Source organism: Saimiri boliviensis, chromosome 2 (genome assembly GCF_048565385.1).
Source record: "Saimiri boliviensis isolate mSaiBol1 chromosome 2, mSaiBol1.pri, whole genome shotgun sequence".
Lineage (NCBI taxonomy): Eukaryota > Metazoa > Chordata > Mammalia > Primates > Cebidae > Saimiri > Saimiri boliviensis.
The window spans coordinates 28,917,187-28,933,790 of NC_133450.1; the positions used below are offsets into that span (position 1 = coordinate 28,917,187).

The 16,604-nt window shown below is 39.3% G+C and overlaps 1 protein-coding gene across 3 annotated transcripts in view; it reads right to left on the minus strand.

Annotated features, from left to right (window-relative positions):
* The window catches only part of YLPM1 (YLP motif containing 1), an 84,076-nt gene that overhangs the window by 28,097 nt on the left and 39,375 nt on the right, over window positions 1-16,604 (minus strand). For all 3 annotated transcript variants that reach the window (XM_039468874.2, XM_074392973.1, XM_010335290.3), the window contains exons 7-16: window positions 9,590-10,010; window positions 9,386-9,478; window positions 8,993-9,188; window positions 7,730-7,848; window positions 6,685-6,839; window positions 3,604-3,666; window positions 3,188-3,307; window positions 2,776-2,952; window positions 2,607-2,690; window positions 1,319-1,402 (exon numbers count right to left, since the gene is read on the minus strand). In XM_039468874.2, coding sequence (XP_039324808.2) covers window positions 1,319-1,402; window positions 2,607-2,690; window positions 2,776-2,952; window positions 3,188-3,307; window positions 3,604-3,666; window positions 6,685-6,839; window positions 7,730-7,848; window positions 8,993-9,188; window positions 9,386-9,478; window positions 9,590-10,010 — 1,512 coding nt within the window. The remainder of the gene's footprint in view (window positions 1-1,318; window positions 1,403-2,606; window positions 2,691-2,775; window positions 2,953-3,187; window positions 3,308-3,603; window positions 3,667-6,684; window positions 6,840-7,729; window positions 7,849-8,992; window positions 9,189-9,385; window positions 9,479-9,589; window positions 10,011-16,604) is intronic.

Below are 16,604 nucleotides of genomic sequence, written 5' to 3' on the forward strand. Positions count from 1 at the left end.
AAACTCTACTAAAGATATAGAATATAAAAATGTAAAATTTAAGCCAGGTGCAGTGGCACATGGCTGCAATCCCAGCACTTTGGGAAGCCCAGGCGGGAGAATCATGAGGTCAGGAGATGGAGACCATCCTGGCCAATATAGTGAAACCCTATCTCTACTAAAAATATAAAAATTAGCCAGGTGTGGTGGCACATGCCTATAATCCCAGCTACTCAGGAGGCTGAGGCATGAGAATCACTTGAACCTAGGAGGCAGAGGTTGCAGTGAGCCAAGATTGCACTACTGCACTCCATCCTGGAGACAGAGGGAGATTCTGTCTCAAAAAAAAAAAAAAAAAAAAAAAAAAAAAGGCAAAATGACAATATTGACAATAAACTCACTCAATGGAAGAGGTCAAACAAAATAGAAACACACAACTGGCAAAAATAGAAAATTTCTCCTTCCATCACATTAATAATTGATTCAGGCAAGAACTACCAATGAATGAAAATTTGTTGGGGAACAGATATTAAGAGTCTCTCTCTCTACAGAATACTTATTAAAGAGAAAAACATAGCAAAATTTGTTAGATAACACCTTAACCAAGTAATCAGTGTTTAAATCACCAATAATGAGATAAATTGACAACATATGGCTCCTGGTGTGATGCACAGAGAGGACACAGTATCGCTTACATAGCATTCCTGCTAATGTTTAACCTGAACCTAAGCACGTGGAAACAGACAGACAAATCCAAACGGAGGAGCGTTCTACAAAACAGGCCTAAACTCTTCATAAATTCTTCATCTTTCATGACAATGACAAGGCTGAGAAACTATATCTTGTTTTAAAAGATTGAATCTTGGATTTTTGATTCTATAAATTATGTGATAGGAACAACTGATGAAATATGAATATAAACTATATGTGAGATAATTCAAGAAATTTAATTCAGGAAATTTATATTACTTAATATAATATTTTATTAATATTAAATTTCCTGCATTTGATAACAGTTATCAAATCAAAAGACAATGTCCTTGTTCTTACAAAATACCTACTGATGTATTTATGGGTGAAGGTTTATGAGGTCTACAACTTAATTCTCAAATGGTTCCACAAAAATAATGGCATCATTAACAAGACTGTTAATAAGAATATATCCATACAAAGAAAAATGTGGCAAAATACTAACTGTGATCTCAATGAAAGGTATATCAGTAGGTGTTCTTATATTAATACTATTCATGTAACTTTTCTGTAGGTTTTAAGTTTTTCAAAACAAAAAGGTGAAAAAGTAATGTCATTTTGCATGGCATTTGAACCAAAGGATACTCACCTCTTCAATAGCAGCATCCTGCAGCAAAGAACGAATATCTAGACGCATCATGTGACGAGGCGCAGTTTCCCAGTGATCGGCCATCTATTGAAAAATATTGTTAAATATTAATTAAATTGTTAAATACTAATTTAATATTATAAAATCTAAAGGGCCAATTTCCTTTTTTTTTTTTTGAGACAGGATTTCACTCTGTCACCCAGGCTGGTGTGCAGCAGCGCAAACATGGCTCACTGCAGCCTTGACATTGCAGGCTCAAGTGATCTTCCTACCTCAGCCTCCCCAGTAGCTGGGACCACAGGCACTTGCCACAAGACCCAGCTAATTTTTGTGGGTTTTTTTTTTTTTTTTTTTTTTTTGTAGAGACAGAGTTTCACCATGTAGCCCAGGCTGATCTCAAACCCCCAGACTCAAGTGATCCGCCCACCTCGGCCTCCCAAAGCACTGGGATTACAGGCGTGAGCCACCGCGCCCGGCCATAACAGGCCAATTTCAAGAAGAGCTGGGAAAAGAAACAAAGGAAGAGAAACATTTACTAAAGCAGATAGGAAAGATATTATTAAAAAAAAAAAAAAAAAGCCGGGCGCGGTGGCTCAAGCCTGTAATCCCAGCACTTTGGGAGGCCGAGGCGGGTGGATCACGAGGTCGAGAGATCGAGACCATCCTGGTCAACATGGTGAAACCCCGTCTCTACTAAAAATACAAAAAAACTAGCTGGGCGTGGTGGCGCGTGCCTGTAATCCCAGCTACTCAGGAGGCTGAGGCAGGAGAATTGCCTGAGCCCAGGAGGCGGAGGTTGTGGTGAGCCGAGATCGCGCCATTGCACCCCAGCCTGGGTAACAAGAGCAAAACTGTCTCAAAAAAAAAAAAAAAAAAAAGGAGGGGATAAATAGGAGCTTCCAGACAGGAGTGCTGACACAGATAATATGAAGTTTAGAGTACAGTCACACATCACTTAGCAATGGGCATACATCAGAAGAAATGGATCATTAGGCAATTTGCCATTGTGTGGATATCACAGAGTATACTTACAAAAACCTAGATGATAAAGCCTACTGCACATCTAGGCTACAAACTTGTACAGCATGTTAACGTACATAATACTGTAGGCAACTGTAACACAATGTTAAGTATTTGTGTATTTAAAGATATCTAAACATAGAAAAGGTACAGTAAAAATACATTATTATAATGTTATGGGACCATCATATATGTAGTCCTTCCATGACCAAAACATTATTATATAATGCATGATGGTACTCTATTAGTCCATGTTTCTGAAAATCACCTTATTTATTTCTTTAAGCTTTCTTCCATGAATATTTCTCTTGCCACAAGTCTGGTTATCTGCACTCATTTCAGCCAAATATACCTAAGCAAGAATGAATAACAATTAAGAAATGATATATAACATTTACATGACAACACAAAGTACTTCAAAGTTCTTTAGTTTCTACCTCAAATCCCTTGGTTTTTGCTGCACTCCAAAACTGGTCAAAATGCCTAACTCTGTCATTGATGGCATCCAGAATTATGAAGGGGAAAAAGCCATCATCCAGAGTCTTTTTGAAAGTTTTGAACATGCTGGTGCGGTAGGTCTCCTCCATCTCAGCTTCATATTCATATTCCATTACCTAAGGTCCCAAGAGATATAAAATTAGCAAAATCAAAGAATCATCCTAAGCTTTTTCCCTGGTTAGCATTTGGACAGAGATGACTTTGTAGTCTTTCCTTCACAGCCAAGTACTAAAGTTTGTGTTTAGAAAACAGAGAAGTCCTTGCCCTCAAAAAAGCCGTATTTCTCTCCAAACATGATTTCCTTTAAATACTATTAATGAATCAGAATGTGATCTGAGATGAATACCATACCTTCTTTTTTACTTTCTTTCCAGAATCTGGATCTTTTTCTTCTTTTTCCACTTCAGTGATGAAGTAATCATCCAGGCTTAGAACTCTGGGTGCAGGTCCTCCAAATTCTACCTCCTTATCCTAAGAATCATACAGTCAAGAAGGTTAAAATCAATGTATGGAATAAATTAATGTTCACACCAAAGTTCCCTCTTGTGGCTAAATAATATAAAATCTTCCGGTGCTTTCAAATCAAGCAGAGTCAAAAATGTTTTCTCTGAGTAGATCCAAATGTATATGGGACAACATCTACCACATGGGCCAACTCTAATGAATTAAATGGAAGACAATTCTATTGGTATCATGTTCTTGCTATTAATAAGAAGGCAAGTGACTACTAACACAAGCAACTGATTTTTCAGCTTTCCCATACTCACTCGAATAAGTTTTGCAACATGTGTCTTTCCACTGCCAGGTAATCCTCTCATTATAACAACAATCTGAAACAGAATAGACCAAAAAAAAAAAAAAAGGTCACTTAGAGAAAACTTTCTGCAATGAGATAATAGCTAACAATGACCTACCACTTTCCCAGATAGACTATATAATAGACCATGAAACAAACCTTAATAAATTTGAAAGGATAGAAATAATACAAAGTATGTTATCTGACCACAGTGGAATGAAATTGAAAATTAATAGTAAGAAAAACTGAACTCACAAATATGTGAAAATTAAACAACATACTCCTAAATAGCCAACGAATCAAAGAAGAAATAAAGAACCAGAAATCAAGAGGAACCAGGAAATACTCTGAGATGAATGAACACAACACAACATACCAAAGCTTACAAGATACAACTAAAGCAGTGCTTAAAAGGAAATTGATAGCTATAAATGTTTATAGTAGTAAAGAAGATAGGTCTCAAATCAATAACTTAATCTTCCACTTTAAGACACTGGAAAAAGAGCTAACTAACTAAACAGAGGAAGGAAACAATAAAGATTAAAGAAGAAGTTAATAAAATAGAAAACAGAAACAAAAGAGTAAAAATAAATCAAACAGTGGCAGTGGTTCTTTTAAAAAGATCAACAAATTATTATTATTATTATTATTAATTATTTTGTGATGGAGTCTCACTCTGTTGCCCAGGCTGGAGTGCAATGGTGCAATCTTGGCTCATTGCAACCTCTGTCTCCCAGGTTTGAGCAATTCTCGTGCCTTAGCCTCCCAAGCAGCTGGGATTACAGGCACCCGCCACCACATCTGGCTAAATTTTATATTATTAGTAGAGACAGGGTTTCATCACATGGCCAGGCTGGTCTTGAACTCCTGGCTTCAAGTGAGCCACCCACCTCAGCCTCCCAAAGTGCTGGGATGACAGGTGTGAGCCACTACGCCCAGCTAAGATCAACAAAATTGATGAACTCTTACCTAGACTGAACAGGAAAAAAAGAAGATTCAAATTATTAGATTCAGAAATGAAAGCGGGGCTCAGTGGCATGTGCCTATAATCCCAGCTACTTAGGAGGTTGAGGTAAGAGGGTCACTTGATCCCAGGAGTGCAACCCCAGCCTGGGCAACAGTGAGATTCTGCCTCAAGTAAAAATGAAATGAAAGAGGGGCCATTACTACCAACCTTAGAGAAATAAAAAAGGATACAAAGGAATACTATGAACAATAATTTAGGTCAAACAGACACATTCCTAGAAAGACATAGGCTACTAAAACTTACTCAAGAAGAAATAAACAATCTGAATAGACCTATAACAAGTAAAGAATCTAAGACAGTAATTTTAAAAACACACACGAAGAAAAGCCCAAGCCTGGATGACTTCACTGAATTCACCAAATATTTAAATACCAACTCTTCACAAAGTCTTCAAAAAAACAGAATAGTAAGGAATAATTTCTTTCTTTCTTTTCTTTTCTTTTATTTTTATTTTTCTAGAGACAGGGTCTCACTATGTTGCCTAGGCTGGAATGCAGTGGCTATTCACAGGCACAATTCCGCTACTGATCAGCATGAGAGTTTTGACCTGCTCTGTTTACGACCTGGGCCGGTTCACCCCTCCTTAGGCAACCTGGTGGTCACCCGCTCCCAGGAGGTCACCATATTAATGCTGAACTTAGTGCAGACACCCTATTGGCATAGCACACTACAGCCCAGAACTCCTGGGCTCAAGTGATCCTCCCACCTCAGCCTCCCGAGTAGCTGGGACTATAGGCACACGCCACCGTGCCCAACAGGAAGGAATAATTTCTAACTTACTTTATGAAGCCAGTATTACACCAAACCAAATACAGCACAAGAAAACAACATTATTTTCTATGAATATGGATGCAAAAATCCTCCAAAATATTAGCAAGCTGAATCCAGGAACATATAAAAATCATTACACACCATGACCAAGTGGAATTTATCCTAGGAATGCAAGTTAACATATGAAATCAATTAATGTAACACATCATATCAACAGACTAAAAACCAAAATCATATGATCACCCCAGTTGTCACAGAAAAAGCATTCAACAAATCCAACATCCTCCCATGATAAAAACATTCAACAAACTAGGAATAGAACTTTCTTAACCTAATAAAGTACATCTACAAAAAAATCACAGCTAACATTCTTAATGGTGAAAGATTGTATGTTTTCTTTCTAAGATCAGAAAGAAGACAAGAATGTCCACTCCTGCCACATCTATTCAACACTGCACTGGGGGTTCTAGCCAGGGCAATGAGACAAGAAATAAAAGGCATGCAATTCAGAAAGAAAGAAGTAAAAGTATATTTGCAGATGACATAATCCTATACAAAGAAAACCTTAAGAATTCACTAAAACAAACAAATGAATTCAGCGGTATTACGTAAGATGAATTAACAAAATTAAATCATATTTCCATAGTTTGCAATGAATAATCCAAAAATAAAATTAAGCCAACTATATCAATAATAACTTTACTACCAGGTACTATGTTCACTATTTGGGTGACAGTATTATTAGAAGCCCAAACTCCAGCATTACATAAAATACCTGTGTCATTAACCTGCACATGTATCCTGAATCCATAATTTAAAAAAATCTCCAGTACCAGTTAATTCAAATGGAGTCAATCCAATTATTCTGTAATATAAGACAAATTTAAAAGAATGCACACATTTGGAGGTCACTAGGAAATTAAGCCTAAGCTAATCAAGGCTCCTAATTCTCCCTTTCTATTCCACATACCACCATAAAACCAAATCCACTTTCCTCTCTTCAACGTCCAATTAATTGAGGCCTCATGAATGTTTCTAAAATTCAACATCTTTTTTGCCAAGTAGTTTAGTGCTAAATTCTTAAAGATTCTATAGTGTAGGCCACTTATGAGATTTTATGGTGATTTAGGTATGGCAAAATGCCTTGAATCTGATATTATTACTATGTTGCAGAAAAGTAAAGAAATTCTGTTGAGGATATTTAAAAGATCTCTTCTGGTTTGCATGGAAATGAATCAGCTTCACAGGACTCACTCTCTCAGGTCTGCTCTCCCGGCCTGGTGGTTTCAAAATATCATCCACATTCTTTGATTCAGGCTTCTTCTCAACCCGTGGAGCTGGAGGTGGCTGGTGGCTCAGTGAAGGAGCTGGCAGGGGCATTCGCTCTTCAGGATAAGTCCTTCGTTCTCCTAGAATTCCAGCAGTTGAACAAAATTACTATTTGTAATTATTTTGAAATTCAACTCTCCCCACACATCCTAAGGTAACATAATTCAAACCAAGTCTAATGATTTTGGGGCCACTTTTTAATTAAAGAAAATTTAAGGTAATGTAAAATCTATTGAAGTCAAGAAAATGAGATGATTTAAGTATGATTTCAGGCAAATAGACTGTTCTGCAAAACACTGAATTTATCCTTGTTTGTATTAAATGTAAAAAGTTAAGCAACAAAACATGAAAGAATAATAAATGTTTTGCTGGACAGTCCTCAGTTCTGTAACTTCTGCTTTACCATTTTAAGAATAAAAGTTATACCATCTTAGGAGAGTGTATTCCTATAAATAGGTATGAGTTTCTAGTTTAAGTGTAAATCATAACAGTGAAACACTAAAAGCAACCCCTAAATTACCTAATAATAAGGGTCTTGGTCTTATATTTTATCCACTCAACAGAATGTCAAAGAGCCATTAAAATTTCATAATTTTACATACGAAAAATGTGTATGGCACAATATTAATCAGAACAATCATGATAAAGAAATTATTATTACTTCATATTTATACTTTGATTACAACTTCACAAATACGTCTGTAAAAAGAGAATGAAGGAAATCTACAAAACTATAACAGCTATACTATGGTGGGTAGTGAGACTATCAGTAATTTTGTTTCTACTTTGTTTCAAAAGTAAACAGTTTTATTTCATTAATTACATAGCTATTTTTTATGATAATGCCGCCAGCTCTAAGAAATCTGTGAATACATTTTACTCTAAAAGTTTAAATCCATGGCTACAATGGAAAGCATCTCCCATACTTTACATTCTTAATATCCTTGCTGTTAATAAGGCATCACTCTACCTCCAAACATGGATGGTCCTTCATAGACTGGTCGGTCAGACTTCCGGTCATAGGATGGCCTATCAAAACCCCCTCTTCTGGATGAGGAATGGTCTTTTTTGTCTCGATATGACTGAGCTCTAGAAGGTATAATAGGAAGTGCTTCAGCAAATAAAAAAATATTCAGAGGTCTCCGCTTTATAATGCAACAGCATTCTCTGCCCAATTTTCTCTATAGGCAGGTACTCCACACCATATTTACTTTTGTTTTTTAGATGGGGGTCTCACTTTGTCAACCAGGCTGGAGTGCAGTGGCCTGATCTTGGCTCACTGCAGCCTTGATCTCCAGAGTTCAAGTGATCCTCCCATCTTAGCCTCCTGAGTGGTTGGGACTACAGGCACACACAACTTTGGCCAACTTTTTGTTATTTTTTTGTACAGACAGGGTTTCGCCACGTGGGCCAGGCTTGTCTCAAACTCCTGAGCTCAGGATATCCGCCTGCCTTGACCTCCCAAAGTGCTAGGATTACAGGCATGAGCCACTGCACCAGGCCAATATTTACATTTTGACTTTGCTTTTTCATTTAGATCTCCTTTATATACATATCTAAAAAGTTCATGTGAAAGCTGGGCATGGTGGCTCACTCCTGTAATCCCAGCACTTTGGAAGGCTGAGGCAGGTGGATCACTTGAGCTCAGGAGTTTGAGACCAGTCTGGGCAACATGGTAAAATTACATCTTCATCAAAAATACAAAAAAAAAAAAAAAAAAAAAAGAGCCAGGCATGGTGGCACATGCCTATGGCCCCAGTTACTCAGGAGACTGAGGTGGGTGGATCACTTAAGCCCAGGAGGTGGAGGCTGCAGTGAGCTGAATAAAATATAGTAACTAATAAATAAATATTTAAAGGTTCATGGGCTTTCTCCCTTCCCCTTCTCCTTGCCTGGCTGCCAGAATGCCTTTCGGTATAATCATAATAAATAAAAAGCTAATGGACTGCAAAAATAAACTGCTTGCCTACTGAGTAATGACTGTACCTTTATTGATAATACCATTTCCATTCCTTTCTGGCTATCTCCATCACCCATTTAATGCTCCGGAATTCAAGCTACCAAGTCAAAGACCTACTTTCCTGAAAACTGGTCCAGAATTATTCTTCCTCCTCCAAATTACAAATACACATGCATGACAAGAATATGTTACTTACTAAATTTCTCTTAAACTTTTATTGAACTTAAGTATATAGTCATTTGTACACCTAGCAAAGAATGTTTTATAGCATACCTATCATCTCGGGGTCGGCGTTCTCTGTCAAATCGATCCCGGTCATAGTCAATAACACCACGATCCCGGTCTCGATCTCTGTGTGTCTCACGATCTCTTTTAAAATCTCGATGATCCGCTATGACATTACTTTGGCGATCAAAATAAGGCTCACGGTCTCTTTCTCTATCATAACGATCACGTTGGCCTGCATGCTCTACAAAAACAATTAGTACAAAATAACTATATCCCTTTTATAGAAATAAAAGCGGAAAAGTATAAATCTAACCTCATAGCTGGTATAAATTTCTGCCCTAATTTCAACTTAAGAATCTTTCAGCTGACTAAAAGGAAAATCATGTGATAATTAGGCCCTAAAATGTTTAAAAATACTGACCTCTCTGGGAATCCTACCTGTCTCAAAAGTTGATCTTTCAGGTAGTGGATCTGGGCGTAGAGTTATTCTTTCTCCATAAGGTATCTGTTCAACTTTATTAGTGGATATATCTGGTAAACAAAATCAGAGAAAAAGCACTCTAAGAGTGAAGCTTGAGAAAGCTAAAGCTGAAGCTAACAATCTTGTAGGATCCCAAATACAAATTCACCATCATTACTCACCTCGGCCATGGCCATAATCAACAGTCTGTTGCACTGGTGGTGGCTTAGACATTGGTGGCATACCCATAGGCACTGCACCAGGAGGGGGAATGGAAGAGTGAACAGGTGGGGGTGGTAATACTGGAGCAGACGGAATCGCTGCAGTTTCTGACTTAAATTCTGAGTTCAGTCCTTGTTCATCATTTGTATCCCAGAGCCCATAGAAAGAATCTTCATCCCATCGTTCTTGTTCTACAGCTGAAGTTTGCGGCTTTATCACTGGAGGAGGAGGAGGAGGTAGAGGTGGAGGAGGTGGGGGTGGTGGTATTGGGACAGGCGGCCTGGTTACAGGAACAGATGATCTTGCTGGTGGAACAGAAGGTCTCACAATTGTACCTGGTGGTTTACCCATAGGAGGGGGTGGTCTATAGGACCCTGGAGGCTAGAGAACAGAGTCAAGAGCTTAGCGGACAAGTGTGCCACTATGTTTTTACAAATCAGTGGAAATTAAAATCTGGTTCTCAATTTATAAGAAAAAAGTTAACACCTTGGACTCATTCATAATTTCGTGCTTAAAAACATACCATCAAATGAGGACAAGCCACAGAAAGGGAGAAAATATACACAAATCTTATATTTGATAAAGAACTTGAATTCAGAATATACAAAAGACTAAAACTTAATAAGGCAAATCATAAAAAAAAATATGGCCAAAGCTGAGAATAGATATTTTTCCAAAGAAAATATATGAATGCCCAATAAGCACATGAAAAGACACTCAACATCATTAGTCATTAGGGAAATGCAAATTAACATCCCAATGAGATACCATTTTCATACCCACTGGAATGGCTATAATTAATAAGACAGACAAAAACAAATGATGGCGGCCGGGCGCGGTGGCTCAAGCCTGTAATCCCAGCACTTTGGGAGGCCAAGGCTGATGGATCACAAGGTCAAGAGATCGAGACCATCCTGGTCAACATGGTGAAACCCCGTCTCTACTAAAAATACAAAAAAGTAGCTGGGCATGGTGGCACGTGCCTGTAATCCCAGCTACTCAGGAGGCTGAGGCAGGAGAATTGCCTGAACCCAGGAGGCGGAGGTTGCGGTGAGCCGAGATTACACCATTGCACTGCAGCCTGGGTAACAAGAGCGAAACTCCGTCTCAAACAACAACAACAACAACAACAACAACAACAAAAAAAAAAAAAAAAAAAAAAACAAATGATGGCAAGAATACAGAAAAGAAAAACTCTTTTAGATTGTTAGTAGGAATAAATGGTGCCACTATAGAAAATGGTTTGCTAAGCCAGGCGTGGTGGCATGTGCCTGCAGTCCCAGCTACTTGGGAGGCTGAGGCAGGAGAATCACTTGAACCCAGGAGGCCGAGGTTGTAGTGAGCCGAGGATGAGCCATTGCACACCAGCCTGGGCAACAGAAACAGACCCCGTCTCAAAGGGGGAAAAAAAAAAAAAGAAAGAAAATGGTTTGCCAATTTCTCTCAAAAAGTCAAATATACTTTTTTTTTTTTTGAGATGGAATCTTGCTCTTGTTGCCCAGGCTGGAGTGCAATGGTACAATCTTGGCTCACTGCAACCTCCGCCTCCTGGGTTCAAGCATTTCCCTTGCCTCAGCTTCCCGAGTAGCTGGGATTACAGGCATCCACCACCACTACCAGCTAATTTTTTATATTTTTAGTAGAGTCAGGGTTTCCCTTGCCAAGCTGGTCTCGAACTCCTGACCTCAGGTGATCCACCCACTTCAGCCTCCCAAAGTGCTGGGATTACAGGCTTGAGCCAAAACTCCCAGCCAAACATAAATTTATCATATGGCTCAGCAATTTCATTTCTAGGTATCTATCCAAGAAAAGCAAAAACATATGTCTATCCAAAGACTTGCACACAAATATTCATATTCAACAACCCTCATGTCCATCAACTGGTGAAGGGTTAAACAAAATGTGGTATATTCACATAAAAAGTTATAAATAGAAATTTTAAAAGCAGTAAAAAGAAATGAAGTACTGAGTCATGTGATAACATGGATAAACTTGAGAAGATTATGCTAAGTGAAAGAAGACAGACACAAAAGACTATACATTATATAATTCACTTATATAAAATGCCCAGAAAGGCAAATCTATATAGACAGAAAGTGGATCAGTGGTTGCCTGGGACTAGGGTAGGAATGAGGATTAACTAACTATAAACTGGTGCAGTGATCTTACAGGGGTGATGTAAATGCTTTAAAATCTCCATACTCTAAATTAGGGTGGTAGCCACATAAGATTCAAATGTCCCCGACCAACACCAAATGTACTGAACTTCTGTAGGTGGGGTCCCGCCAGTAATTTAAAATTTTTAAAAAAACCCTCCATAAATAATTCTGATTTTCACCTCTCGATTGAGAACTATCTTCCCACTCTCTCAGTGTGCAGGAAGGAGAAAAATGAATAAATAAGAACTATTTTCCTCCTCTAGAAACCTATCTCCTCCATAAAAACAGTAAATTTCCAGTGACAGAAATCCTAGAGAGCCTCCACACTTCTGTTCCTTTCAGTTATGGTTGACAATAATAGTCCAGGGAAAGCTGGGACCAACACAGAACTTGAGTAATACGAAACAAAATAAACTAAATGAACATCTAGTAATCTCTCTGAGGAGTGCCACTATTGGGTACCCTGATTACATTTGTTTTCCCAAAGCATCACCAGGTGCCATCAGAAATGTCTATTAAGGAGATGGCAGCACTTCTTAGCTGATAGGTCCTATCTACTCAATACTGAAACCCAGCTGCCAAGTACATTTTATTTTTATTCTTTCTTTTTTTTTTTTTTTTTTTTGAGACGGAGTTTCGCTCTTGTTACCCAGGCTGAAGTGCAATGGAGCGATCTCGGCTCACCGCAACCTCTGCCTCCTGGGTTCAGGCAATTCTCCTGCCTCAGCCTCCTGAGTAGCTGGGATTACAGGCACGCACCACCATGCCCAGCTACTTTTTAGTATTTTTAGTAGAGACGGGGTTTCACCATGTTGACCAGGATGGTCTCGATCTCTTGACCTCGTGATTCACCCGCCTCAGCCTCCCAAAGTGCTGGGATTACAGGCGTGAGCCACGGCGCCCGGCTATTTTTATTCTTTCTTTGGTGAAGACAGGGTCTTGCTATGTTGCCCAGGCTGGTCTTGAACTCCAGGCCTCAAGCAATCTTCTCACCTCAGCCTCCCAAAGTGCTGGGATTACAGGTGTGAGCACTATGCCTAGTCTCTATTTTAATCTTTGTAAGCGTGATTCAAACACTTATTTCCCATTTCTTAGTTCACTGTGTCTGGTTGGTTTGGTTTCTTCTTTCGTTTTTTTTGTTTTGTTTTGTTTTGGTTTGGTTTTTTACTTCTCTGTTATTCCAAGATTTTTTTTTTTTTTTACAGCTATTTTAGACCCTGGAGAGCCCAAAATATGCATTTTTAATATATTTGCCCATGCAGAGGCAGAACTTTAAAAATAAACTTTGTGAATAATAAAATGGAGTTGACTAATATGGAAGGAACATAATTTGACTGGAGGTCACTACTGGCTATAGTTAAAGACAAATGGCTATTACCTAAAGATAAAGTTTTAATTAAAGTATGGTATGGTAAACTTTGTTAAGAAAATGCCGGTATAGGATGAGGCTATTCTGTCTGTCTAGACATATCCATCGAGACAAGTTTTAAGTATCTTAAGATGTCTTAGAAATACATTTATAAATAAAACAAAATGGCTTTCTTCATTTTATACAGTGAGAGCAAGATAAATTTTTTTTAAAAAATCGTTTATATGCAAAAGGGTCAATATCTATATTTAGGATAATATGAGTTGTTTTAAAAAAAAAACACCTCAAACAGATAAATGGGTGAAGGACACAAACAGAACTTCTGTTAAGAAGAAACTATAGTTAACAAATATGAGAAAATATTCTGTATTAAAATTACTAAATATACCAAAAATATTAAGTAACTAATGCTTACAAGGCTATATATAGATGTAACACAACTATTTTCTTTCTTTTTATTTATTTATTTTTGAGACACAGTCTCACTTTGCTGCCCAGGCTGAAGTGAAGTAGCATGATCTGCAACCTCTGGTTGCAGGTTCAAACAATTCTCATGCCTCAGACTCCCTAGCAGCTGGGATTACAGACGTGCACCACTATGCCCAGCTAATTTTTGTTATTTCTAGTAAAGACGGGGTTTCACCATGTTGGCCAGGCTGGTCTCAAACTCCTGACATCTCAGGTGATCTGCCTGAAATGAAGTCTTGAGCCGTCACCCAGGCTGGAGTGAAATGGCACAATCTTTGCTCACTGCAAACTCCACCTCCCAGGTTCAAGCATCTCCTGCCTCAGCCTCTGGAGTAACTAGGATTATAGGCACATGGCACCAAGCCCAGCTAATGTTTATATTTTTATAGACACCTGGTTTCACCACGTTAGCTAGACTGGTCTCGAACCCCTGACCTCATGTTACCTGCCTGCCTCGGTCTCCCAAAGTGCTGGGATTGCAAGCGTGAGCCACTGTGCCCAGCCATTATACAACTATTATAGAGAGCTGCTTGGCTATGTCACAGGCATCATTTTTTAAAAATATGCTTATTCTGGGCCAGGTGTGGTGGCTCATGCCTGTAACCCTAGCACTTTGGGAGGCTGAGGCAGGGTGGATCACCTGAGGTCAGGAGTTCGAGACCAGCCTGGCCAACACAGTGAAACCCCATCTCTACTACAAATACAAAAAAATTAGCCAAGTGTGGTGGTGGGCACCTGTAATCCCAGCTACTTGGCAGGCTGAGGCAGGAGAATTGCTTGAATTGGGGAGGTGGAGATTGCAGTGAGGTGGGATTGCACCACTGCACTCCAGCCTGGGCGAGAAACTATACTTTGTCTCAAAAATTTTTTTTTTTTTTTTTTTGAGACGGAGTTTCGCCCTTGTTCAAAAAATTTTTTTTAAAGTATGCTTATTCTTTGAAGTAGTCCACTTTGGGACTTTAAAATCACTGCTGGCTGGGTGCAGGTGCTCTCAACACTTTGGGAGGCCAAGGCACAAGGATCACTTAAGCCCAGGAGTTCAAGACTAGCCTGGGCAACAATTCGAGATCCCATCCTTACAAACAAAATTTTTTTAGTTAGCCAGACATGGTGGTGTGTGCCTGTAGTCCCAGTTACTCAGGAGGCAGAGGTGGGAGAATCACTTGAGCCCAAGAGTTTGAGGCTGCAGTGAGCTATGATTGCACCACTGTATTCCAGCCTCCAAGGCAACAGGGCAAAACAAAAAAGACAAAACAAAAACACCATAAAACTTAAAAAAAAAAAAAATTTACTCATAAGAAGTTATCAGCCGAATGCAGTGGCTCAAACCTATAATCTCGGCATTTTGCGATTCTGAGACAGGTGGATCACCTGAAGTCAGGAGCTCAAGATCAGCCTGTCCAATGTGGTAAAACCTCGTCTCTACTAAAAATACAAAAAATTTAGCCAGGCGTGGTGGGTGGCAGACATCTGTAATCCCAGCCACTCGGGAGGCTGAAGTAGGAGAATGGCTTGAACCCGGGAGGTGGAGGTTTCAGTGGCCGGAAATGGTGCCACTGTACTCCAGCCTGGGCAACAGAGTGAGACTCCGTCTCAAAAAAAAAAAAGTTATCTAAAATAAGAATCCAATACAAAGACATTCATTAGAGTAATATTAAGAATCGCAGTGAAAGATTATAAATCAATTTCAACAGAAATTGAATTAATTCAAAATTATCATGAATCAAAAAATAATATAGCATATAACAATATGGAAAGATGATTATGAATTGTTAAGCAAATAAAGCAGAAATGTGGATCCATAATCAGAAGCTTCTATTATTTACCAAGACATGCAAAGATAAAAGATATAATTCTTGGATAGGCGCAGTGACTTATGCCTGTAATCCCAGCACTTTGGGAGGCCCAGGTGGGTGGATCATGAGGTCAGGAGTTCAAGACCAGCCTGGCCAAGATGGTGAAATCTCATCTCTACTAAAAATACAAAAATTAGCCAGGCGTGGTGGCGGGCACCTGTAATCCCAGCTACTCAGGAGGCTGAGGCAGGGAACTGCTTGAATCCGGGAAGTGGAGGCTGCATTGAGCCGAGGTGGCGCCACTGTACTCCAGCCTGGGCAATAGAGACTCCATCTCAAAAACCTCCGTCTTTTTTTTGAGACAGAGTTTCATTCGTTTCCCAGGCTGGAGTGCAATGGCGCAATCTTGGCTCAACGCAACCTCTGCCTTCCAGATTCAAGCGATTCTCCTGCCTCAGGAGAATTCCTGTAGCTGGGATTACAGGCATGTGCCACCACGATTGGCTAATATTGTATGTATAGTAGAGATGGGGTTTCTCCATGTTGGTCAAGCTGGTCTCCCACTCCTGACCTCAGGTGATCCGCCTGCCTCAGCCTTCCACAGTGCTAGGATGACAGACATGAGCCACCGCATCCGGCCTATTGTTCTTATCTTATGGACTCAATTTAGAAGGAAAGACAGACAAGAAAACAATCAAAATGCAACATGATAAAGATGACAACAGAGACCAGTACAAGATGTTACAGGGTATGTATGAGGGTAACTGCCTTACGTAGGTGGATGAGAAGATAGTAGAGCTGTGTTCTAAAAGGTAAGCATTAGCCAGTTGCAGGAGGGGATGGGATGACAAAGAAAAGAAACTCTTGGCTTAGAGAATAACATGCATACACAAAGGAATGAAAAGTAAAAGAATCTAGCACATTCATAGAATTGTTAAGTAGCTCCATGAGGAGGGAAAATGAAGCATCAGAGAGTGGAGTAGCAAGCAATGGTCAGCAGAGGTCAGGCCAGCTCAGGAAGAACTTGAAAGGCCATGCAAGAGATTCTAGATTTCATCCTGAAGGCACGGGAGAACACTGAAGAGTTTTAAAGCCAGGTAGCCACATGGTGAGATTAATTTTAAAATGTCCATTGACCACAAATCACATCAATGCTGCCTGAAGTGGAGTATAGGGGTAGTCC